Below are 27,294 nucleotides of genomic sequence, written 5' to 3' on the forward strand. Positions count from 1 at the left end.
ACCCACTCACCAGAGAGGACACCCTGATAGTGCCGTCACTGTGTTCCTCATCTCTAACCTTGCTTTTAATGGTCAGCTTGTAAATCGAGGTATGGGAAAAACGCTCCAATGTAAACACTGAAAGTGTAGTACTTCAGAAACAGACATGCAGGTTGGTTGTCCTATATTGCAGTGCTTGTAATTATAGCTAGTACAAGGGTGTTCAGTCATGCAAAGTAGACTACGTTACCATAACAACATGATCCATTAATCTAAACATCTTCATACATGCAAAATTCAGTCCATAATAAAAGAGAGAGAGTATCGAGCATATCGTTACCTTGCATCAGATGTATTCGGAGTGTAACATTACACCCTGTCTGAACAACTTGTGGCATAAAATGTTTCTACCTCGAGGTAAGTAGCGGCTTCGGGTACTCGGATTGTTTGGTTAAAAAGCAGGAAGTTACGTCACTTTCCGAATACATTTGACCCAAGGTAATGCTACGTTGGATACTCCCTCTCTTTTATTATGGACTCTTGCTATTAGCGGCCTCTCAAAACTGGTAAGAAACTTAAGCAACTGTAATCACATGACGTACGTACATGTACCGACACCATTTTATGAAGGAGAGAGTATAATTATACAAAGCAGTACATTCAACGTGGGATTAATATAAGGACTGCACATTTCCATGCAGTGCATACTGTACAATGTAACTATAGTAACTCACACGGTTCACTCTGATAACTTAATTTGATATGATCTTCATCAAAAAAGCAACGGGAAGTTTTACTTGATTGGCTACTGTATCAGCTTGTCCCAAAACTGCTCACCCGTGGCACCTGTTGCACTTACACGCTCTGACCAGCCAGGTCAACCAGGCTCTGAACACAGAGAAGGAGGTAAAATCATCATAATAACAATAACTTATATGTACATTTACACATACATAGTCTGTACGTGTAGATCAAATTAAAGCAAAATAGTCGACCTAGTGTATGTTCACAGCTGTAGGCACACACTTGCCCAACCCACTCACCAGAGAGGACACCCTGATAGTAGTGCCATCACTGTGTTCCTCATCTCTAACCCTGCTTTCAATGGTCAGTTTGAATATTGTGTGTGATCTGGAGTTGTGCTCGGTAGATCCAAATGTCCGGTTCTCTGAGCAGAAGAGATTATACACATTACCAGCACATCAGGTGCACAGGCAGCATGCATGTACATGTACACACAAGGCTAAGTCTGAGAGGACACACTAGGGCAGACCAACAGTGGCTGTAATAAAGAGGTGACATGCTAACACAGGTTGCATGAAACCAACCCTATGGAGACTGGGCCATTAACCTGGCTACAGGGTGATCACATTAGACAGACAGGTTCACAAAGGTGCACAAGTGATATAGTGACTTACTCGACTAGTAAATATCTTGGGGAGGGAAATCGGCTCCTCAGACAACCCAACCAACTTATGAGTTAGCCTAGCTTGCACTAATTTAAAGCCCTATTGATTTATTAGTCATAAAAGTGCAACAATAGCAGCAGCCATTGTGAACTTTGACCGCTTTGGAGATACATAATTATGGCAGGAAATGCAACTTCTGTTTCCTATAATTATTGGACAGCTAATTCTCTAGAGGTGCACACTTAATACACGGCAATTGGAGAGTACCAAAACTCAACTCTGCAGTTCTGGTACTGTAAGACCTCTAATTAAGGCAACCCTCCAAATATGCGACACTCTCGAGCTTAGGTAATTTTCTGACTTCTACGACAGCTACGTTGACAATTATGTTTTAATGTCGCGTCCTAAATGAGGTAAATATAGCCACACCCTAGCATCGGTTTTGGAAAACACGTTCTAGAAATTGAGGCAAGTATAGACTGAGTAGAGCTATCCATAATCAGATACGACATCAGGTTTTTATCAACCTCCAAAAGAAGCGACATCTGGCTTCGTAATTATTTAAAAAAAGTGTTGCTTTAATTAAAGGTCTTACGGTATTAAATCATATTCTTACTTGAAAACTTGAATACGTCGGGTTCATTACTGACAGGACAGGATTCTCAGCCTCAAACTGTGCAAATTAAAGAACAGAAAACATGATCCACGACCTTACAACATAACTTAAACCTGTAGATTTAATAACCAGACAATTTATTATTATTGATGAACCAGACAATAATCTATGGCTGATCAATTGACTCACCCTCTTTCCATTCGGAGAATGCTGTAATATTTTAGCAATGCGATGGAGCTAAAAGCTAGATAAACTATGGTTTCACTCAAATGTCTTTGGTGGGTGTGGTATTAAATGCAAAAGTGGGTGTATCTCATTCTTAGATATCTGAGATACACCCACTTTTTTTGCAAGTCATGCAAAAACAACCAATATATTTCAAAGAGATCTAGAGCTAGCTGCAAGGCACAGATTTATTTGCTGGAATGGCCACTAAAGAGCAGAACCAAGGTATAAAGACTGTCATGTTTCCTTTAAAGGATAAACCTAATGATTGCTAAAGCATAAAACCCTCATTGGTGATTGCTAACCTTGTGTGCTTGGCATCTATTTTCAGAGCTCACAATTGACGATCTGAAGACAGAAATGAAACTGACTGATGAGCAGCTCAATACAGCAATACAGGAACCAGATCTACCCGAGTTAGCAGCATGTTTCGATAACACTGATGACTATCTTGAAAAGCTGGAGCTGTCGCCTGGACAGAAAACTGACGTCAGCGAAGTGAAGGCTAAAACACGTCTAAACCGCACTCAAGCCGGAATGAAACTTGCCCTAGAATACTGGCAGAACAAGAACCAACTACAAGCCACCTTCCAAGCTCTGCTACTCATCATACTCTCCCTGCTCAAAGGAGCCGTTGCTGTTCAAGTGTGCAAGTACTTGTCTGACAAATGTGAGTCTGTCATGTGAGAGTGTGGTCATTGTGGTACCATACGTTGTGGGAGTGATTGCAACCAAATAAGGGACTGTCCACTTAATTGCTATTGTTACACATACAATTCTCTATTAACTATCACCAGGAATGGTATATACTCACCTATTGTTTTGTTTCCCCAGACTCCACCACCTCGTGTCCTCCCTCCCGAGAGAGGGTCCTGCTGAACCACAAGCTGTCCTCGTACAGGGACTACCTACAAAGTCGCTACAGAATGCAAGTATCCACATCAGCCACACAATGGCCTCCCGTCCCAACAAAGACAATTTTCAAACTAGCCATGATTCAGAAGGAGGAAATACAGAGAGGAAGAATCGACGATGAATTTGTTAGGCTAACAATTACGGGGAAAATCGACGATATTTTACTTCAAAAAACTCCGGTTAACTTGACAAACATTTTTTCTGAGATTGGGGATAGGCGAAACTTTGTGTTGATTGAAGGAGCTCCCGGCTCTGGCAAGAGCACCCTTGCTCTACACATCTGTCAGGAGTGGGCAAAGGGGAAACTGTTCCAAAAGTTCGATATTGCAATCCTCGTGAAACTGAGAGATCCACTTGTTAGAGAAGCGAAGACAATTGCTGACGTACTTCCCTGCATTGATACGGCCGTGGCTAACAAGACAGAGGCAGTTATAAAATCACTGTATGGCAAAGGTGTACTGTGGGTGCTAGACGGATGGGACGAGCTTCCTTCTGACCTCCCTACAGACTCAATCATCAACAAACTAATCCGACCAGACATGTCACAAAAAGGAGCCCTACACGAATCAGCTGTGATTGTAACATCTCGACCATCATCTTCGGCTGAGCTCCACCCACTAGTGTCGTCCAGGGTGGAGGTGTTGGGGTTCACTCCACATCAACTAGAACAGTATTTTACCAAGTGTCTGAATGGTGACTCACAAGCTGTGCAGACTCTACTGGAGAGAATTCGAGAGAACCCAGCGGTAGAAGGTAGCTGCTACCTCCCCCTCAATGCTTCCATTGTCGTTAATTGCTTCCTTTCTGATAACCACTCACTCCCCACATCCAACCACGGGATATTCACATCAGTAGTCCAAAGCTCTCTCAAGAGATACCTCCAGGATAGGTTGGGGAAGACCACTCCTGTGGGAGACATCACATCCCCAGACTCACTGCCCTCGGAAATCAGAACAGAGACCGTACAAATGTGTCAACTTGCATATCATGGGATCAAAAACAACAAAGCAACATTTACTGACAATGATTTGGCCACTCTTCGCATTACGAAGGAAATTTCAAACGTTGGACTATTACAAACTGTTCCCAGTATCATTAGCGATGGTCATCTGGTTTACTACTGCTTTCTCCACCTGTCTATTCAAGAGCTACTAGCAGCAATCCACATCTCTCTCATGTCTCCCAAGCAACAAATTTCTATATTCCAGATACTGTTTGGTAATCCTCGATTCAGTGCAGTCTTCCAGTTTTACGCTGGTATCACCAAACTGAGAACTAGTAGACCAATCCTCAGTTTGCTACCTCGATTCTTGTGTCCAGTTCCAGCCACTGTTTTTGATCTGGTCAGAAAGGTTGTCAAAAATAAGCCGGCGATCTTTTTGTTGTCCCTCATCAATTGTTTGTACGAAGCTGAAGACTCGCGACTGTGTGTGTTTGTGGCTAATCTTCTTAATCACAATCTAGATCTTAATCACATTACAATGAATCCTATTGACTGCCTCTCTGTTGGATATTTCGTATCAGCTTGTTCCAACACCAGTAATGGATTCACACTTAGCCTCAGAAGTTGCTCTATTGGTGACCAAGGCTGCAAATTTCTGGCCCGAGGACTCTCCAAGTGTCCCAACTCTAATAATGATATTCGTACAGAAGGGATACACATCGCTGAGATTATCGAGAACACTAGTTCAATATCTAAATTGGATTTGTCTTATAATGCCATTGGTAACAGTGGACTTAGCACACTCTGTGAGGCCTTGTCCACTAACACATCATTAAAGATCCTGGACCTGGACTCTTGCTCACTAACAATATCAGACGACAATGGAGCTGCCCTCTATCAACTTCTGAATACAAACAATTCCCTCGAACATCTTAATTTGTCTCATAACACAGTGACTAGCTGTCGTCACATTGCTGCTGGACTTGCAGTCAATAAGACTCTGAGAACATTGAACTTGGGTAACTGTAAACTGACTGATCATAGTATCGAGGAGCTATCAACTGGACTGATCAACAAGATTGAAACACTGTACATTTGGTACAATGCCTCAATAACAGAAGATGGAATGAAGACGCTTGCCAGACATCTAACCACCCACTGCTCTGAACTGACACGATTGTACATACCTAGACACCTAATATCCTGTATCATGACAGTATTCAGGGACACTAACAAAGAAAGGAAGAGAAATGGACTACCCAAGATTTATGTGTGGTAATTGTTGTTTACCCGAGATTAATTATGTTTATTAATTGATTGATTATTAATTGTGTATGCATTAGATTATTAATTTATAATTAATTGATTATTATTAATAATTAATGTTTAGTTATAATTATAATTTTATTATGATTATTGTTGTTATTAATTAATTAATAAATGTTAATTAATTTGTTGTGTTATGCATCTAATCTCTATCATTGGTCAATATAATTATAGCACATGTACAGATGGTGACGAGTGAATTCAATGCTTCCTACTGACACGGAGAGCATGTCATGCACTAGCTGTATGTATGTAACTGAATACACTATTGTAATAATGCTATAATCTCCACCTAGCTAGCCTCCTTCACAGGCTTTCAAGAGAAGTGCGGCCTGGGCCGGGATCGAGGCTAATCTCGACATGATTTACTTTTGACAACAATTATATTATTACTAGGGCAATTTACAAAACAGTTAGTGTACAGAAGACTAGAAATATGTCGGCACATTACATAACAATTACCTAAAAACAAATCAGTTGGAATTGGTCAATATAGCACAGTAATAATGATGGTTTAAATTCAATGCTCCCTACAGTGTCACAGAGAGCACATGCACTGTACGTATAAAACTGTCAATGAATGTAGTGGAAATCCAATTTAACGCTCTGTCGATTTTTGTTTATGAGGAAGATGAGCAGATTAACGTTCACTTTGGCCCTCCCAAACATCTTCATGATTGCCAGGCCCTCGTATTGCAGCTGAAGGAGGTCCTGTGTGGGGAGAAGAGAGGGCAGTGAACACTTCAACTGGTGTAAGACAAACAATGCATGTATTTGCAAGACAAATGAATACATGTACTTACATACACCGTACAAGCACACCAACACTATACCTGACACAAGGCAGTAAACTTCTTAAACACTTTACGTACCTACCAAATTAATTCTACCTGTACACACACCCTCACCTGGAGGACCAGCTCCACCTTTTCTATCTGCTTGACGTGATCTCAAACACAATACTTTCGAACCTGAACCTGGGCGAGTAAGAAATAATGTTCACATAATTATAGCATAACGTTGCACATAAGATCAAGGTCGTAGCAAGCGGTCAGGCTGGTCAGGTTTTGGCCTAACCACTTTAGCAGCTGGGTAGGTAATGGTCGTAAATATTGTAAGTGATAATGCGCATGCTGTTTTGGTGAGGAAAAGTGATGACCTTTTTCTTAGGTAAAAAATTCACCACTGTATGCAAAAGTTCCAATAGTAGAAAAGCAGCTGACCTTTAATCAAGTTGGCCTGACCACTTTAAAGTTGCTTGCTACGCCCCTGCATGAAGATTGGGGCATAAAAATAAGTTAATAGCCTCACACTGGAGGAATTGTTAAAGTCTAGATTAGTAGTAGAGTCTGAGCTTCAGTCAAACAGTGGACAAAGTACGTACCAGAGCAATTAATGGCACATGTGATGATTATCATGTTGTTTAATAGAAGTATGCTAGTATAACGGCTACTCTCACTCAAGTATACGGAGACTCACAGAGTGGGTGGAGCATATCTCCATGGACGCTGATGTATGGATGATTGGCTTGGTCACGTCAGAGTACTTGTTGATACCCAGCCTTCTGTCCAGGGGGTCCACTGTCGATGCTCGCAAGAACTCTCTGTGGGGGGTACAATGAGTGTATGTATATTCATACCCTCGATCTGCATGGCAACAAAAATAGCTAATGTGCAATTTAGATCATACGATACTTTAGTAGAAGGTAGAAACACACATGGCATCATCACATGACCATCATTCGTATATACACACTTTCAACTATTTGACTACAAATTCAGTTTTGGTTATCACATTTCTTATACCTAAACTTCTTGAAGGCGTCCGAGTGTACGGGTTCATTACTGACAGGGCAGCACTCTCAGCCTCAAACTGTGCAAAGGAACAGGAAAAACACGATAAACCCTGAAACCAACAGATATAATCAGACAATAATCATGGAAAGTTAATAATTTTCTGCTGATTTGGCGTTTTTTACCAACAAATAATTATCTAGTCTAGTACTAATTTAATGAACATAGATGCAGTGCATAATGTAGGCCATAATCTGTACAGGTATACTGTACCACTTTTATTACCTGTAGCACTCAAATACCTACCCAATCGGCACACTGCTCTGCTCCAACTCCTCACAGCGATCCAGTGCCTTCTTGAGCTCTTCCTCCATCACAAGTCTCTCTTGCACAGCAGACTGGGTAATAGATTGCATGGTGGTCATGTACACACACACAGGTATACAGATACAACCATCACAACATCGTGGTAGTGGTACAGTAGTTATATAATTGCAGGTACATGTATTAATGAAAGCACCGCGGGTGCTGATGCCTCGGTGGAGGTGCAAAGCCACATAACATAAAGCTACACACATTATCATGATGAATATTTTTGCATTTTTGCTGCATGCAAACTCAAATTGCATGGTGGTCGATCATGTACACACACACACACAGGTAATACAACCACCATGTGGTAGTGGTACAGCTGTTTGCTCACTGCATTACCACAAAACAACAAAATACCATACAATGTTGCTATGCAAACAACATGTGGTCCTAAGCAATGATGGCTTCTAGCACTTGTATGTTAAATGGGTACTTTTCGAGGGTTACAAAAATGGCTAATCTGCGAGACCCTCAAAAAATTACCCGCTATAAGGTGGCATCAATATTATAGTAAATGCTCTCACGATCTACTCTTGGTGGTATATATGGAAACTCACATACAAATTATGGTGAGGATCTGAAATGGAGAATGGGCAGGGACTAGCTTGCATACACCAGCAGATATGATATACATGTAGCTACTAACCGTCCACTGAATGTATGGAAAGCAGTGTGAAGGCTGAACAAACTGTTAGTACGAAGTACTGCAAAGGACATCAAACACTGCTGACAGATCACAAAAGATAGTTTAAGCCTGCTGTTTATACAAATGTATGAGAAATGTGAAATATGTTCGGAATTGTTGGTCAAACCGATATACCACAGTGAGCGAGTCAGCCATCTGCAGGTTCCTTAGCGTAACAATTTTTCGTTCAGCATGCAAGTCTCAGCACAAGGTGTTGATAGACCATTCTCCATATCAAATCCTCCCCGGTTCTATTAGTTTCCATAGTCTAGTTCTAGGGTATAATCAGTATTTTGGTTGGCTTCTGTTATGATTGTCAGTATTAACAGGAGCCTATAAATAAGAGAAGGAGCGGCTGGCTACGGGGATCACGTTTCGTAAGTAGTTATGACCGCATTTCCATATATTATGCAGAGTCACTTAAGTGGTTAAATCACTACACGTGTTATACGCAATGCAGGGCTGCGGTTTGCAAGCACTTAGTCACTTCCAAACAAGGAAGTGCGGTTTCACCGGCAATTACGAGACGTGATCCCCGAGTATACGTTGAAGTTAGCCGCTCCTTCTCTTATTTATGGGCTCCTGGTATTAACAAGCCAACAAAAGCAATCTGAATCATAACTTGGAATTGCCTGTAAAATGCACACCCCTTATAATAAGGAAATTTGATGGGTGTTTTAATTTGGACAAATTCCCAAATTCCAATGTTCTGGTGGACACAACGTCACTGTATATAGTATTGCATTGCATTCGCCAAATAATTACCAAATTTTCCAGCTGTACAGTACGTCAACTCTCCTCATATTTCGTCTAACTGAAGTGATTGCGATGGTACGTAGCTCAGCTAACTTGTTGCTTGATTCATTGTGGCAAAATAATATGAACTCAAACTTGTATGTATAGGGAGCTGAGGGCCTGTATTTACTATCTTTACTATCTATGCATTTTATCCGGGTCTAACTACCGCTACGTATGTAGTGAATCAAATCTGAAAGGAACTTGTGTTGCTCAAAATTGGATTTTCCCAGAAGCAGCTTGTTGACCTCGAGCATCAAGCATAAATGAGTAGGAGGAATGATAATGCTGTGCAAGTAGAGTACATACTCTTTAAGTTGTGTGAAAGTCTGCAGTATAGATAGTCTGTAAGATGCATCACTTTACTGTGATTTTGTGATGTGTGGGTGGTGCATGTGGGTGGATTAAAATAACACACAGACAGAGGTAATCACTACATTGTGGTTGCAGTGCTCTTGCAAAGGAAAACCACTGTACTAGCAACTTCATTAGGAAGAGTATGCAACTCCACATACTTAAAACCGTAGTAGGCATTCTGTTCAACCTTCGTCACATGCTGTCAGGGTTTCATAGGATAAAAACTTGGGGAGGGGGGGAAGGTGTACGTGCACCGAAAAATGTTGACCACACCTCCTATTACATCACTATACATAAAGGTTCACCTAAACCTTGGCTGTCATGAAATCTTAAAATAGGATGTTTGCAATGAATTATCAAGTACCTTTATAAGGGGCTAGCACATTGTATCTCGAGTGGCTGTGGTTACAATCAAGGTTTCATGAAGAGGGGTGGGAGCACTCAGATTTCCCAAAATTCCCCCCTGGAAACATGAAAAATTAATGATGTACCAAATTGTACAGTGAGATCTAGTACATGTAGCTATAATGATAATTCTACATGTATCAGTCAGATAAGTTGAGAAAAAGCCTCTTACGTACGTATAGCGGGTATATTTCGAGGGTATAAATTTTCGTGGAAATGCCTTTAGAAAGGTTTTCGCGAATTTAATTTTCGTGGTATAGCGCCCTTTTTGCAGCATGCATGCAATATTAAATTCGCGGTTCATGCCTAATCCGCGAAAACTAGGAACATTTATACCCTCGAAATATACTCGCTATACGGTACATCATATCCATTTTTATCTAGCACATGGTACAGTTCAAAAGTTCAGACAGGAGATTACATACACAAAATGGATGTGTACAATTATTATATGGTACCCTTTGAAATTTAAACCTTACAGCATAAGCAGTGCATGTACATAGTGGGACCATAGGCAGTGCATGTACATAGTGGGACCATAGGCAGTGCATGTACATAGTGGGACCATAGGCAGTGCATGTACATAGTGGGGCCATAGGCAGTGCATGTACATAGTGGGACCATAGGCAGTGCGTGTAAATAGTGGGACCATAGGCAGTGCATGTACATAGTGGGACCATAGGCAGTGCATGTACATAGTGGGACCATAGGCAGTGCATGTACATAGTGGGACCATAGGCAGTGCATGTACATAGTGGGGCCATAGGCAGTGCATGTACATAGTGGGACCATAGGCAGTGCGTGTACATAGTGGGACCATAGGCAGTGCGTGTACATAGTGGGACCATAGGCAGTGCGTGTACATAGTGGGGCCATAGGCAGTGCATGTACATAGTGGGACCATAAGCAGTGCATGTACATAGTGGGACCATAGGCAGTGCATGTACATAGTGGGACCATAGGCAGTGCATGTACATAGTGGGACCATAAGCAGTGCATGTACATAGTGGGACCATAGGCAGTGCATGTACATAGTGGGACCATAGGCAGTGCGTGTACATAGTGGGGCCATAGGCAGTGCATGTACATAGTGGGACCATAAGCAGTGCGCATGTACATAGTTGGACCATAGGCAGTGCATGTACATAGTGGGACCATAGGCAGTGCATGTACATAGAGGGACCATAAGCAGTGCATGTACATAGTGGGACCATAGGTAGTGCATGCATGTACATAGTGGGACCATAGGCAGTGCATGTACATAGTGGGGCCATAGGCAGTGCACGTACATAGTGGAGCCATAGGCAGTGCATGTACATAGTGGGACCATAAGCAGTGCATGTACATAGTGGGACCATAAGCAATGCATGTACATAGTGGGACCATAGGCAGTGCATGTACATAGTGGGACCATAAGCAGTGCATGTACATAGTGGGACCATAGGCAGTGCATGTACATAGTGGGACCATAGGCAGTGCATGTACATAGTGGGGCCATAGGCAGTGCATGTACATAGTGGGACCATTAGCTAAAAATCCTGCTTGAAACCCTGACAGTATTTGTGACATACCGTATAAGCAAGAGTTTATGATAGAGGAGAGAGTATCGAACGTACACTGCAAAAACACTTTTGTTAATTTAACAAACAAAAGTTTGTCCCGGTGATGAATCTCACATGACAGAATAATATTTGTTAGAATGACAAAGGTAAAACAACCTACAATGTTTTGTCATTCAAGCAAAGAAATTATGTCAAAACAACAAAGTATTATGTCATCTGAATTTCACCAATTTATTGTACTTCTATGTCAAAATAGCAAAGTGAATGCTGAATTAACACTGCTATAAAGTGAATTTCTTTGTTAAATTAACACTATACCTTTGTCATTTAATTAGTTGTTTTCTCGCGCACGTACGCACATGCAGAAGGTCAAACGGTATTAGAACAATGAGTTTATGATAGAATAAGATCACTGGATCACATGACATGCAGCACAATACATTTCTTCTGTCAGTAAATTGTTTTTAGTGTTCATCACTTAGCGTTTCTTGAAATTCCAGTACAGTGAACTGCAGGCGTTTCATTTGGTTTCATGAACGCTACATCCCTCAGATCATTTTCGTCACAATAAGCCCCTACAGAACAAAAGATTGAAGTCACTATAGTTACCAACACATATGTAGTGCAAAATGTAAATAGTATAAGCTATCACCCCCATGGACGAAGTTGACCAGTGTAACTGACACGTGAGGACACATATACACACAAACTCGTAAATCAGTATGCTATAGCTATCACCCCATGGACGAAGTTGACCAGTCGAAACCAGTGTAACTGACACATGAGGACACATACACACAAACTCGTAAATCAGTATGCTAGCTATCACCCCATGGACGAAGTTGACCAGTCGAAACCAGTGTAACTGACACATGAGGACACATACACACAAACTCGTAAATCAGTATGCTAGCTATCACCCCATGGACAAAGTTGACCAGTCGACCAGTGTAACTGACACGTGAGGACACATACACACAAACTGGTAAATTACAATGCTAGCTATCACCCCATGGACGAAGTTGACCAGTCGAAACCAGTGTAACTGACGCATGAGGACACATACACACAAACTCGTAAATCAGTATGCTAGCTATCACCCCATGGACGAAGTTGACCAGTCGAAACCAGTGTAACTGACGCATGAGGACACATACACACAAACTGGTAAATTACAATGCTAGCTATCACCCCATGGACGAAGTTGACCAGTCGAAACCAGTGTAACTGACGTATGAGGACACATACACACAAACTGGTAAATTACAATGCTAGCTATCACCCCATGGACGAAGTTGACCAGTCAAAACCAGTGTAACTGACGTATGAGGACACATACACACAAACTGGTAAATTACAATGCTAGCTATCACCCCATGGACGAAGTTGACCAGTCGAAACCAGTGCATGAAGACACAAACTCGTAAATCAGTATGCTACAGATGAAGGTCGAAACTAGGGACAGTTGCCCTCTAGCTAGCTATATAGTTTTATGGAATCTGACATAACTTGCAAGTCGTTTTTTTGAAGTCGATGAAGGTGGTTAAGTAGACTCCTAGCTGGTACACATTGTGGGGCCGAGGTACGGTAAAATCTGCAGCTGGAAGAAACACGTAAACACATTTATTTAGCAATGAGCAACATAACTTAAATCCTTTTTCTTTGAAGCTGGTACATGGTGGAGTTATACGCCGATACGGTATAGCAGTGATTTGTAAACTGTGAATTCAGAGAGTTTTGGGATCATGTACATGCCATGCGCCAACAGCATGCAATGGAACTTAACTTTTTTCTTTGAGATGGTGGTACTATCTACTCTTAAGAAAATCTGAAAGAGAGTATTGGGCAATAAGTTGAGTAATGAGCACTGACTAACTTGCAATTGTCTTTTCTTTCAAGCTGAAGATGCAGGTGACTCTTGACTCCTAGATCCTAGCTGGTGTACATGGAACATGGTAGCCCAGGGCCAGGGGTACAGGCATGCAGTCAGTGATATGATAGTATAAAGCTGCATGAGCAGCTGCAGTCTGGTGCAGCTGCAAGCACCATGTGCTAAGTATGTTTGAGGCCTCGCCCTGTTATTCCTGAACGCCCCCTCATGCCACACCTATAGTTCCAGCTTATAATTATAGTCTCGAGGCCAAACTCTCCTGGCCTCGAGACTAGCTAGAGCTAGAGAGCCCCAGGCCGCTCTTCAGGCCAGGCCTTGTGAAGGAGGCTATAGAGAGAAGGCTGCCTGCACTGCACTGCACTGAAGGACTCTGGAGGCTCCTGACTTCTTCACTGCCACTGTAGCTTACCATGCCCAGTCACAAGTCTCCAATTGCTACATACACAATTGAACATGAGCATGCAAAGATATAAGCATCAGGGCAACTGAGATGTTTCAGTGTAGACAATTTATTACGAGCTAGGGTAATCGAGTATAGGTTGAGTAGGTTGAAATCAGTGATGCAAACTTGCACGTATCTTTTAGTAGAGTTCTAGCTGTAACTTTATAATTTGTTATTGTCACACATTAATGTTAATTTGACAATGAACGGTAACTTCCACTAAATGTGAGATCAACAACGCTTCGACAAAATGACAACACATGTGTTCAAATAACAATCTACCATTATAATAACAAATATTAATAGTTAGATAAACTATATTAATAGTTAAATAAACTATGATTTGTCGTTATAACAATAATTGCAGGAAATTGACAAACGTTTTGTCAAGATAACATTTTGTGCTGGTAGCAAACTGTGTCACAATAACAAAAGTGTTTTTGCAGTGTAGGCATACTGTACATCAGATGTATGCGGAGAGTAACGTGACTTCCTGTATCTGTCACAAGCTTGGAATTTGCACACTGACCAATCCAGTGTGGGTGATGTAATCTATCAAGAAAGTAGATTACATCACCCACACTTGGATGGGTTGATAGATTACATCACCCACGCTTGGATTGGTCAGTGTGCAAATTCCAAGCTTGTGACAGATACAGGAAGTCACGTTACTCTCCGCATACATCTGATGTACAGTATGCCTACGTTCGATACTCTCTCCTCTATCATAAACTCTTGGTATAAGTAGAGGTTGCATGGTGAAAATGTTCGTATATTTCGTACTGTAGAGCATCATACACTGTACGAAAAATAAAACTACAAAACTATTCTACAGCAAGCAATAGGCTCAACGTGGCTGTATGAATATTTAAAATACGAAATATTTCCAGTCCTACAGTATTATAAACTCTTTAACCACAACTTTGGTAAACATAATATTATTTCTTACCTAAACTTCTTGAAGGTATGAGTGAGTGTTCGGGTTCATTACTGACAGGGCATCATTCTCAGTCTCAACTCACATCAGCCTCCAGCATGGGGTGGGTCGATTACAGTGACATAACACACACAAACTGTGCAAAGGAACAGGAAAACATGATAAACCGGCATTACGGTAACTTAAACCAACAGATGATAAATGGACTAAAATCATGAAAACTCACTAATAATAACGAGTGTTGCAAACTGCGATGTGCTAATGCATGCCTCTCACTTATAGTTTCGATTAGGGGGGGGGGGTAAATGAGGCTCTTTATACTGCTAATCACAGGGGCCCCTCTTTCCGTACTCCCCCAAAACCTAATCGCAGTCACGTGACCCCAAACCTCTAGTGTGAGAGATATGAATGGGCACGTACATGTAACATCTGCTTAGACCGGTACCTCGCGGATATGACACAACAAATCTACTGCAACCTGTAAGACTAGTCTGATATACATGTACCACAGAAACAGTGTGCTTGTGTACATGCTAATTTAAAAGTACTCACATCTGCCTTGCTGTTGGCCAGTTCCAATTCTGACTCCAGCTCAGCCATGACACCCGGGTCCATGATTTGATATCTCTTGAGCAGCTTCTCCTCCATGTCTAGATGACTGCACTTCTAGAAGGTAAAAGGAAAACAAAATAATGCATTTGGTAAAGATCTACTCTCATGCAAACAACATTGTAATTAGTATTGAGAGCAAATACATGTGATGATCATTACCAAATTTACTGGTAAAGGGTCAAACTGTTAGCAAGAGAGTTCATAATAGACGAACTCTTGCTGTTAGTATGTAAAATTGCCAGCTATGGACCCCAACTAGTACCTACATGCAAATTTTAGGGGGGGAATTGGAGCTAGGGGGAATATCCCCCTTCCCCCTGTATGACACACTGCTCACCTTTTAGAAGACTGCCCCCCCCCCCCCATACACACACACTCACCCTTCTAGAAGAATGTCCCACAATAGCCTTCGGAGCTGTCTCCTTCCTCTTAGCAATCACTCCATCGATGTGCGTCTTGAGTACCTCGTTTCGACTAATCTTGGACGCTAGATACAGCACACCTGCCACTGTAGCATGTAGCACCACTCTGTGATGTGCCTCAAGACCTTTCTCCTTCACAGCAAGCTCTTGCAGCTGGTGTAGGAAGACCAGTATATCTGAGAGCCTTTGATAAGAGAATTCCAGTGTCAGGAGAAATACGAGTTGGTAGAAAGCGAGTGTGTTAGCAGGGCTAGTGCAGGAGATTGGTGAAGAGAGAGTTGACTGTTTTAGAGAGGAATCCTTTCTAAACCACACCCTCCAGACTCACCCAATCACTGCACAAGGGGAGGGTATAAATACACGTACATGTAGCTGTATGCACTGCACACGACATACATGTAGTGAAAGCTAAGACAAAAGCTCATATGGACCTGTGTAACTAACAAATAAAATATAGTGTGCCTCAAATGCACACTGAACATAGCAAGGTACACACACACACACACATCCACATACGTGTTGAGAGGAATCTTGTCCTTGTTGGCATGGTATTGTACGAGACGATGCCAGAGTAGGGCCACATCCAGCTGTGTGTTGGGCTCTCGTATGAGGAGCAATTGAACGAGGGAGGCAAACAGTTGCCCTGGGAATGCCGGCTCTAGCACTGATGCGTGACAGGTGTCAGCCACCGCCCTCAAACACTTGACCAGGGAGGTAGTCAACATGGGGCTGCATAATAAAGGAGAGAATACAATTATGGAAGCTTAAACACTTAGTAATGCATGCAGTCTATTGTGCATGGTCACATAATTATACGCAGGTCATCCTTTATAATATAATCAAAGGTTACTGCTATAAACAGGATTCACGAAGGCACCAGCATCAGAGAAAACGTCATGTACAAACAGTGTTTATGACAGGAAACTAAACATGTACACAAATAGCTAAATGAAGCAACAGCTTTACAATTACCATTCTCACCTGTTTTGAGTGTCATGAGGTGCCAGAGGATGTACAGACAGTCCAGTGGTGGCTCCGCTATCAAGACCCCCTGAGGCCACGGGTACATAAGAGTTGATGAGCCCCAGTATATCTGGCTTGTGATAGTCGGGAAGGACTCCTGCAAACTCCCCCACAGTGATAGTGATGGATTGCTGAAAGGTCAGAGAGGACGTGAGGTCGGAGGGGCCTTCTGAAACAGTTTCTATGGAGATACGGAGGTGGTGGACCAGTGTACGGAATATATCCAGTACAGACGGACCTGCATGAGTGGACACAAGCTAAGTAATGTAAATACATGTATGCAGATTTAAAGTGTGAAATTAAACCGCGTCAAAACATACATGTACAGTCATGCAGAAACTTTAATAACAGCTATGAAAGAATCTGCGTATGAAGAATAAATGCGTATAGCCTTCTTTAGAAAATGGCCCAAAAATAGTGTGTGCAACCATACAAGTACTTTACCATGGAGACTCACCTAGAGAGCTGTCTACTGCCACGGCAACACACTTAGAGAGTGTGCCGAGGATCCCTTGTTTGGTCTCCTTCACCTTGGCATCCAGGTGGTCCACCAGCGACTGGACGGCCTTGTACCGATCCTGTCTCTGTGGGGGTACGTGTATAGTGGATAATGTACACTGGGGGGCTGTGGGGGTACGTGTTAGATACTGTACACTGGGGGGCTGTGGGGGATAAGATAATATACACTGGGGGCTGTGGGGGGATAAGATAATGTACACTGGGGGGCTGTGTGTTAGATACTGTACACTGGGGGGCTGTGGGGGATAAGATAATGTACACTGGGGGGCTGTGGGGGGATAAGATAATGTACACTGGGGGGCTGTGGGGGGATAAGATAATGTACACTGGGGGGCTGTGGGGGGATAAGATAATGTACACTGGGGGGTACATGTCTACACTGTAAGTAGACACTGGAGGGAACAATTGAAATGCTTGAATAAACAATCCTGTTCAGAAAGTGACGTAGTATGTTGGACCTGAAAGCTATCAATGTTACACAACAGAATAAAGCAGAGAGCAACGAAATACTGTTGATCACAGTCCGTTATATGGACAGTCAAGTCAGAATTTACAGTCGATCGTATGACCACAAGTATTTTTATCAAGCTATGATGCACTATACACTATGGTGAGAACACTTGGCCACCAGTGCATGTATATACGTGTACCTGCATGGCTTCCACGACGATGACGTACACACCAGCTGTGAATTCCTTGTCTGATATCCATAATTTGTTTAGGTCAAAGTGTCTACAAGGGGAGCAATGGAGTGTTACTATATACACAGGAAATGAGACAATGGTTGTCATGGTACTAGACCTGCTGAGACAACATTGCACAATAGGTCATAGCACTTTACTAACATCAGGAGTTCAATAAGAATCCTAATGCACTCCTGCTGAATGCGGTTCGATTTAAGTTACACCTATTAGGGAAACCACCTTGCCTACAAATACAGTGTTGTAACACATACGTACGCACAATGTATACATATACATTAGGGAAACCACCTTGCCTACAAGTAGCACCTACGCACACGAGGCATTGACTGACTTACTGCAGTATTGGCTTGAGGACACTGTCGATGTGAGAGTCCGGCAAAAGTGATGAGCTCAGTGAGACTATCTTGAGAGTACCCTCCCAGACTGTCTCCCTCCTCCACAACAGGCTGGATCTCACCAGACTCTCTGTCAGAGTGGGAGGGGGGTTACTATGGGCACACACGGCATACTCATACACATTGCCTAAGGCCACCAATGGGTAATGGTGCGTGTACGTCACTCATTGAAGCTACAGTATGTATGATTGTGTATTAGCCAGTGCTCCAGGAGCAGCAACTTGTAGATACTATTAATGTTATTACATAATTATAGTATACCTTGACTGGGCGACACTGTGACTGTGCATATTGAAGAGGAAGGGCGGCACTATCTTGTTCATGTGATCTAGGTCCCAAATGTTCATCTGGAGGTTGTCTTGCCGACCAATCTTCTTTATTACTCCCCTCAGCCGTTGCAACCCAGCCATCTGCGTCCTGTGTGAGGTGTAGTGGGGAGGGGTGAAGTTGGTGATATAAGCAATGTGATCACAAGTAATGCATGTGGCAGAGCACCCTAAGCGCGGTACAGTTAAAATATGACACCTAACACTTCGAACTGTGGCCACTCAAACTCATTTCATTTCAAAACAGTGAATGTGCTCATACTCGTGATATTTGTCGGCGTCGTCGACATTCTTGGTGAGGCTAAGAGAGGCAAAGCGGTGGATGAGGAAGTCGTACTGTCTGTGGTAGGGGGTGTTCCCTTCCTCTCGCTCGGCAAACTTCACAAACTGTGTGTGTGGAGGAAGGGTCGTCAATGTGTTGTATACACAATACACTATTAACAAAATGAAAAGTATATGTACATGCAATCTAATCATGAAGATACACGTTCACTCTCTGCACTCACCCACCCACACACACACTCTACTCACACACCCACTCCCACACCCACACACATCACACTCCCCCCTACTCACCGAATTGGTGGCCAATTCTGTGTTGCTAGTTTCCAGCATATTATGCAGTATATCCAGGTAGCTATCCACAATCAACTGGACAATCAACTGGAGCTTTCGTGAGTCACAGGCTGACAGCAGCTTCTCCGTCACTTGCAGAGCCACTCACATGCCTGGGGGGAGGGAGAGGCATGAAAATGGTATTTTGTACCACGTTTGTGAGAAAGCCATTGGATACTATAGTTGTATCATAGATATAACACTTAAAGTTCCCAGCCAAATAAGTTTCTGTTCCGGAGGTACGGGGAAGGTCGATAAATTTCCCTAGCTATACATGACATGTCGACATTGTATACTGTACAGGTATGTCTCTGAAATAGTCGTCTAACCCGTTTCTCTCTCTTTGCAGGCTCCGACGCAGTCTCAGAGCGAGGTACTCTCCAATATTGTCCAGATGGTCAGGGGAGGTTTGAGCAAAAAAGAGCAGCTTGTCTATAATTATTAGCAGACACAGGTGTGGGTGTTTGAGGGTCCTCTGGGAAGAGCCCATCAACCAGCCGTTTGTAGCGAGGTTTGGGGCAGCAGAAGCACGTCGCCATAGTTAGTCTGTGTCTTGACTGATTGCAGACCTAGCATTTATTTGTAAAACGTAGAGCAGAGGTTTTTATGTAATATGTTGGCAACCCTGCGCTTTCTTCTGGGTTTCTCACCCGTATCGTTTGAGGTACCCCCGAACGAGTCGGGTAAGAACTCAGCTAGTTCGATAAATTCCCCTTTTTCCGATTTTTTAGATAGTTTGTCGGGAATGGGGATGGCATTCTGGCCTACATTGACCGTATATGAGACTTCTGGTCAAAGTAACAGAATAATGCTTGGTATGGTCGGTAATGTGGGGAGGCTCATGCGGGTTTTGAGTACGGGGGGGCACTAGTGGATACGAGGGGAACATGTGCTAGTGAGGTACTTGACATACCTGCCGTTCCGGTGCTGACAACAGGGCCTGAGGTGGGACGTACCCGAACCGGAAGCAGAGATGGTTGGGATCGAGGGTGGGACTGATGGTGAGACTGATGAGGGGCCGGCTGTGGGGTGGTGTTGTTGGACTGCTGCCTGAATCCGCTGGTCCATTGCGGTGGTAACACCGCGCCGAGGGCTGCCTGGACAGAATTGGCAATCATGGTGTTGAGAGTTGTCGGAGTTGTCGTCGGGTTGGTGGAACTGATTGGCGGTGTTCCAGTTGAGGATGTGCTCGAGGAGGTAGTGGTTATCTTCTTATAGAGAATTACAGGATAGATCAGCAAGAGAAATCTTGAGGATAGACCCAGAAGAGAAGTTTTTTTGTTCTTTCACTGACTGCCTGACCACGTGTATCTGTATGTCACCTGTTAACCACATTTAATCCTTCTGATTAAATTCCGTTATATTTCTGAGAGAGCTAGCTGCAAGGCACAGATTTATTTGCTGGAATGGCCACTAAAGAGCAGAACCAAGGTATAAAGACTGTCATGTTTCCTATAAAGGATAAACCCAATGATTGCTAAAGCATAAAACCCTCATTGGTGATTGCTAACCTTGTGTGCTTGCTATCTATTTCAGAGCTCACAATTGACGATCTGAAGACAGAAATGAAACTGACTGATGAGCAGCTCAATACAGCAATACAAGAACCAGATCTACCCGAGTTAGCAGCATGTTTCGATAACACTGATGATTATCTTGAAAAGCTGGAGCTGTCAATGGAGCTGCCCTCTATCAACTTCTGAATACAAACAATTCCCTCGAATGTCTTAATTTGTCTGGTAAACACATTGACTAACTGTCGTCACATTGCTGCTGGACTTGCAGCCAATAAGACTCTGAGAAGATTGGACTTGAGTAACTGTAAACTGACTGATCAGAGTATCGAGGAGCTATCAACTGGACTGATCAACAAGATTGAAACACTGCACATTTATGATGGAACAGAAGATGGAATGAAGACGCTTGCCAGACATCTACACAGGAAAAATATCTAAATTTCCTATACTTTCAGGATAGTACAAAATTTCCTGTAGACTTTCCTGTATGAATCTTACACATGTTCTGAACTTCTTCAGGAATAGTAAAGGAAACTATACAGGAAACGTTGCACTATCCTTTGTAAGTAGGTTGCAGGACACTTGCAGGACACCTGCCATTTTTCAGGAAATGTGCAGATTTTATGGGCTGCACTGTAGCAGCACTGTAGCAGGAAATTTAAATATTTTCCCTGTGCTAACTGACACTATTGGTGATACCCGACCACCTAATTAATATTCTGTATCGAGACAGTATTCAGGGACGCTAACAAAGAGAGGAAGAGAAATGGACTGCCTGAGATTTAATGTGGTTGCATTCTTACCATGATTTTAATTACTTTTTGATAATCGATTTTATTTTCTGCCATAATTATATCACATTATAATAAATGACAATTTGAGAAAAGTAGCAAAGTACGTACTATAATAATATATAGTATATTATGTTGGAACATTAGGTCGTTAATAACGTGTCAATAGTACATGCAGATGATATAAATAATTCATGCACTGCTGTGAATAGTCAATGAATACATGCACTTTGCTAATGGCAAATCCAATTTAACGCTCTGTCGATTATTGTTCATGAGGAAGATGAGCAGACTAACGTTCACTTTGGCCCTCCCAAACATCTTCATGATTGCCAGGTCCTCGTATTGCAGCTGAAGGAGGTCCTGTGTGGGGAGAAGAGAGGGCAGTGAAACACTTCAACTGGTATAAGACAAAGAATGCATGTATTTGTAAGACAAATGAATACATGTACATGCATACACCGTACAAGCATACCAACACTATACCTGACACAAGGCAGTAAACTTCTTGAACACTTTACGTACCTACCATCTACCTGTACACACACCCTCACCTGGAGGACCAGCTCCACCTTCTCTATCTGCCTGATGTGATCTCAAACACAACATTTCCGAACCTGAACCTGGACGAGTAAGAAATAATGTTTTCACATAATTATAGCATAACGTTGCACATAAGATCAAAGCTGTAGCAAGCAGTCAGGCTGGTCAGGTTTTGGCCTAACCACTTTTTGCAGCTGGGTAGGCAATGGTCGTAAATATTGTAAGTGATAATTAATGCGCATGCTATTTTGGTGAGGAAAAGGGATGACCTTTTTCTTAGGTAAAAAATTCACCACTGTATAAAAGTTCCAATAGTAGAAAAGCAGCTGACCTTTAATTGTAAGTTGGCCTGACCACTTTAAAGTTGCTTGCTACGCCCCTCCATGAAGATTGGGGCATAAAAATAAGTCAATAGCCTCACACTGGAGGAATTGTTAAAGTCTAGATTAGTAGTAGAGTCTGAGCTTCAGTCAAACAGTGGACAAAGTACGTACCAGAGCAATTAATGGCACATGTGATGATGATCATGTTGTTTGATAGAAGTATGCTAGTATAACGGCTACTACTCTCACTCAAGTATACGGAGACTTACAGAGTGGGTGGGGCATATCTCCATGGACGCTGATGTATGGATGATTGGCTTGGTCACGTCAGAGTACGCATCGATACCCAGCTATCTGTCCGGGGGGTCCACAGTCGATGCTCGCAGGAAGAACCCTCTGTGGGGGGTACAGTGAGAGTCATAATTATTATTATGATTCAGTTCTGGGAATAAATGTCATAGAAAGTCACTAATTGACTCACATTTTTTCCAGTCGAGGTAAATGGAACACAGCTATAGGTTACGTCTCTGTGGGGCATGTGAAATTGTGTATCATGTTTTAAGCAACTAATAAGGATTATCATCTATTAATCTTGTTGAGCGCACAATCCATTCCACCCCCCGCCCACACACACCTGGTCAGTAGACAGCTGATTGCCTATCCACAACATCGAAGGATTTTATCGCAGCTATGTACTTCATTGTACAGCTGCAAGGGGAGTGACGTGTGATACAGTGTGATTCAATGAAAGTCAGTACAACACAGTTAGTGTATGTTTACCAAAGGGGTACATGAGATTGTTCTGACAAATCATTCTTGTACTCTCTAATACACTAACAGGGTTTCATCTAGGATAACAAGTTGGGGGGGGGGGGAGATTTGGGAGTGCGTAAGCGAGTCGCAAAGTGTTTGGCTATGCCCACTTAAAAAAAGTTGATTACACTATGCTTAACCTAACGCATCACAGTATTTAGTTAATCGCATTAACTAATGTGGTGACATGTAGTACTAATGTGATGATGTCATTATTCTACAACATGGGGGGGAGAACCACCCCCCCCAATAGATGAAACCCTGACTACCAGAGATGCAACCTTTATATGACGAAAATGAAAACGGCCGATAGTCCAGTAATATAGACGCAATCGGCATCATGTATTGTGTATTTTGCCTAAGCCATATTCAGTACATGTACATACTGTATAGCAGGTCATTTTCGTGGGATAAAAAGTCCGAGACAAAATCGTAGGCGTGGTGCAGCAGTGATTTCGTGTGTAAAAATCCCCTTTGCTTCACTGCATTGCATGCGTTCCGGTCAACCATGCCTACGTTTTTGAGAGTGATAAATATTCGTCAAGGTTTAGCTTGCCCACGGAAACTATACCCAGGACGCTATACGTACGGTACGGTATACTGTACCACTTTATCACCTGTTTCAAGTACTCTTCCTTCTCCCGTTACTTTGTAGCACTCGAATATGTCCACCCCATCCACTGCAGGCACACTGCTCTGCTCCAACTCCTTACAGCGATCCAGTGCCTTCTTGAGCTCTTCCTCCATCACAAGTCTCTCTTGAACAGCAGACTGGGTAATAGATTGCATGGTGGTCATGTACACACACAGGTATACAGATACAACCATCACAACATCGTGGTAGTGGTACAGTAGTTATAATAAAGGTACAGTAGACTCTCGCTATTCCGACTCTCTGAAGTACGGCCTGAAATGTGGCCAACTCGCTATTCTGTATACTTGCTGCCCCAAACTAGTAATTTTATACGTATACATTTTGGGTGTGGTTTAGCAGAAAAACTGTGTGTGGGGGGAGTGGTTGGGGTGTACAATGAAAGGTAGGAAGCGGGATGCTCATGAACACTACAATGAAAGTTATAAAAAAGGTAAACCGTTTTGTGAGCAAACACAGCTGTGGGATTACATTGTAATAGAGAGGAAATGATTTATTATCTTTATTTCTTATCCTCGAGACAAAACCGCAAAATTAGTCATTAATATTCGAGGTAGGTTGATTTTAAGCCGCGGCTATTTTCTGAAATGCAAACTACCGCGCTCTTCTGGCCAAGTTGCACTGTCCCAAGGGTGGCCGGATTAACGAGAGTCTACTGTAGATGTATTAATTATACAGTATTCACCGAGTGTATACATGTACATGCTAAACTCACATCTGCCCTTGCTGTTGGCCAGTTCCAATTCTCTCACCAGCTCAGCCATGACACCTGGGTCCATGATTTGAGACCTCTCGAGCAGCTTCTCCTCCAACTCCCTCAGCAGGTCATCCTCTAGACATTGAATGGTCTCACTCTTCTCCTCAACCTGACAGGGGAACATCAATAAGTTGCTGCCAGGTGGAGAATACTCGACATACAATAGTGACGTGCATGTACACTCAACTACAGAAAATCTGGCAATGAAATTTAACGGTATTCTCCCACTTTGAGTTTGTGTGCTTGTGTACATGCTAATTTAAAATTACTCACATCTGCATAGTTCCAATTTTCACTCCAGCTCAGCCATGACACCCGGGTCCATGATTTGATATCTCTTGAGCAGCTTCTCCTCCATGTCTAGATGACTGCACTTCTAGAAGGTAAAAGGAAAACAAAATAATGCATTTGGTAAAGATCTACTCTCATGCAAACAACATTGTAATTAGTATTGAGAGCAAATACATGTGATGATCATTACCAAATTTACTGGTAAAGGGTCAAACTGTTAGCAAGAGAGTTCATAATAGACGAACTCTTGCTGTTAGTACATGGACCCCAACTAGTACCTACATGCAAATTTTAGGGGGGGGAATTGGAGCTAGGGGGAATATCCCCCTTCCCCCCTGTATGACACACTGCTCACCCTTTAGAAGACTGCCCCCCCCCCCCCCATACACACACACTCACCCTTCTAGAAGAATGTCCCACAATAGCCTTCGGAGCTGTCTCCTTCCTCTCGATGTGCGTCTTGAGTACCTCGTTTCGACTAATCTTGGACGCTAGATACAGCACACCCGCCACTGTAGCATGTAGCAGCACTCTGTGATGTGCCTCAAGACCTTTCTCCTTCACAGCAAGCTCTTGCAGCTGGTGTAGGAACACCAGTATATCTGAGAGCCTTTGATATAAGAATTCCAGTGTCAGGAGAAATACGAGTTGGTAGAAAGCGAGTGTGTTAGCAGGGCTAGTGCAGAGAGTTTTGGCCAGTTCCAGGAGATTGGTGAAGAGAGAGTTGACTGTTTTAGAGAGGAATCCTTTCTAAACCACACCCTCCAGACTCACCCAATCACTGCACAAGGGGAGGGTATAAATACACGTACATGTAGCTGTATGCACTGCACATGACATACATGTACATGTAGTGAAAGCTAAGACAAAAGCTCATATGGACCTGTGTAACTAACAAATAAAATATAGTGTGTCAAATGCACACTGAACATAGCAAGGTACACACACACACACACATCCACATACGTGTTGAGAGGAATCTTGTCCTTGTTGGCATGGTGATGTACGAGACGATGCCAGAGTAGGGCCACATCCAACTGTGTGCTGGGCTCTCGTATGAGGAGCAATTGGACGAGGGAGGCAAACAGTTGCCCTGGGAACGCCGTCTCCAGCACTGATGCGTGACAAGTGTCAGCCACCGCCCTCAAACACTTGACCAGGGAGGTAGTCAACATGGGGCTGCATAATAAAGGAGAGAATACAATTATGGAAGCATAAACACTTAGTAATGCACGCAGTCTATTGTGCATGGTCACATAATTATAAGCACGTCATCCTCTATAATCTACTCAAAGGTTACTGCTATAAACAGGATTCACGAAGGCACCAGAATCAGAGAACACGTACATGTACAAACAGTGTTTATGACAGGAAACTAAACACATGCATGTACACAAACAGCTACATAAAGCAACAGCTGTATAATATCATTCTCACCTGTTTTGAGTGTCCTGAGCTGCCAGAGGATGTACAGACAGTCCAGTGGTGGCTCCGCTATCAAGACCCCCTGAGGCCACGGGTACATAAGAGTTGATGAGCCCCAGTATATCTGGCTTGTGATAGTCGGGAAGGACTCCTGCAAACTCCCCCACAGTGATAGTGATGGATTGCTGAAAGGTCAGAGAGGACGTGAGGTCGGAGGGGCCTTCTGAAACAGTTTCTATGGAGATACGGAGGTGGCGGACCAGTGTACGGAATATATCCAGTACAGACGGACCTGCATGAGTGGACACAAGCTAAGTAATGTAAATACATGTATGCAGATTTAAAGTGTGGAATTAAACCGTGTCAAAACATACATGTACAGTCATGCAGAAACTTTAATAACAGCTATGAAAGGATCTGCGTATGAAGAATAAATGCGTATACCCTTCTTTAGAAAATGGCCCAAAAATAGTGTGTGCAACCATACAAGTACTTTACCATGGAGACTCACCTAGAGAGCTGTCTGCTGCCACGGCAACACACTTAGAGAGTGTGCTGAGGATCCCTTGTTTGGTCTCCCAGGACTCCTTCACATTGGCATCCAGGTGGTCCACCAGCGACTGGACGGCCTTGTACCGATCCTGTCTCTGTGGGGGTACGTGTATAGTGGATAATGTACACTGGGGGGCTGTGGGGGTACGTGTTAGATACTGTACACTGGGGGGCTGTGGGGGATAAGATAATGGCTGTGGGGGGATAAGATAATGTACACTGGGGGGCTGTGTGTTAGATACTGTACACTGGGGGGCTGTGGGGGATAAGATAATGTACACTGGGGTGCTGTGGGGGGATAAGATAATGTACACTGGGGGGCTGTGGGGGATAAGATAATGTACACTGGGGGGTACATGTCT

At 42.9% G+C, this 27,294-nt stretch overlaps 2 protein-coding genes and 1 long non-coding RNA gene across 4 annotated transcripts in view; 1 reads left to right on the top strand and 2 right to left on the bottom strand.

Moving 5' to 3' along the window:
• Nucleotides 1–1,045: 1,045 nt before the first annotated feature.
• Nucleotides 1,046–2,263, bottom strand: LOC135339230 (uncharacterized). The gene is made up of 3 exons (XR_010395940.1): nucleotides 2,194–2,263; nucleotides 2,005–2,061; nucleotides 1,046–1,147 (listed from the first exon to the last, which is right to left on the bottom strand). It is a non-coding gene; the product is annotated as an uncharacterized LOC135339230 (long non-coding RNA).
• A 111-nt stretch (nucleotides 2,264–2,374) lies between these two features.
• LOC135339138 (NACHT, LRR and PYD domains-containing protein 12-like) overlaps nucleotides 2,375–27,294 on the top strand; it is a 127,344-nt gene continuing 102,424 nt past the window's right edge. Inside the window, exons 1-2 of one of the 2 annotated variants that reach the window (XM_064535279.1) lie at nucleotides 2,375–2,454; nucleotides 2,561–5,407. In XM_064535279.1, the coding sequence (XP_064391349.1) occupies nucleotides 3,156–5,366 (2,211 nt within the window). In that variant the 5' untranslated portion in view covers nucleotides 2,375–2,454; nucleotides 2,561–3,155 and the 3' untranslated portion in view covers nucleotides 5,367–5,407. Of the gene's footprint in view, nucleotides 2,455–2,560; nucleotides 5,408–27,294 lie in introns of those variants that run through there. The other variant, XM_064535278.1, reaches the window with a different exon arrangement.
• On the bottom strand, nucleotides 11,771–19,210 carry LOC135338897 (protein EFR3 homolog B-like). Its single transcript, XM_064534991.1, has 16 exons — nucleotides 19,193–19,210; nucleotides 18,916–19,040; nucleotides 18,589–18,744; nucleotides 18,268–18,397; nucleotides 18,152–18,156; nucleotides 17,879–17,960; nucleotides 17,363–17,371; nucleotides 17,167–17,293; nucleotides 16,668–16,947; nucleotides 16,203–16,415; nucleotides 16,118–16,125; nucleotides 15,645–16,009; nucleotides 15,205–15,318; nucleotides 14,665–14,788; nucleotides 13,259–13,708; nucleotides 11,771–13,210 (listed from the first exon to the last, which is right to left on the bottom strand). The coding sequence occupies exons 1-14, from the start codon at nucleotides 19,208–19,210 to the stop codon at nucleotides 14,765–14,767; spliced, it is 1,656 nt and encodes a 551-aa protein (XP_064391061.1). The 3' UTR covers nucleotides 11,771–13,210; nucleotides 13,259–13,708; nucleotides 14,665–14,764.

This window comes from Halichondria panicea, chromosome 7, assembly GCF_963675165.1.
Source record: "Halichondria panicea chromosome 7, odHalPani1.1, whole genome shotgun sequence".
In the NCBI taxonomy this organism is placed as follows: Eukaryota; Metazoa; Porifera; class Demospongiae; order Suberitida; family Halichondriidae; genus Halichondria; species Halichondria panicea.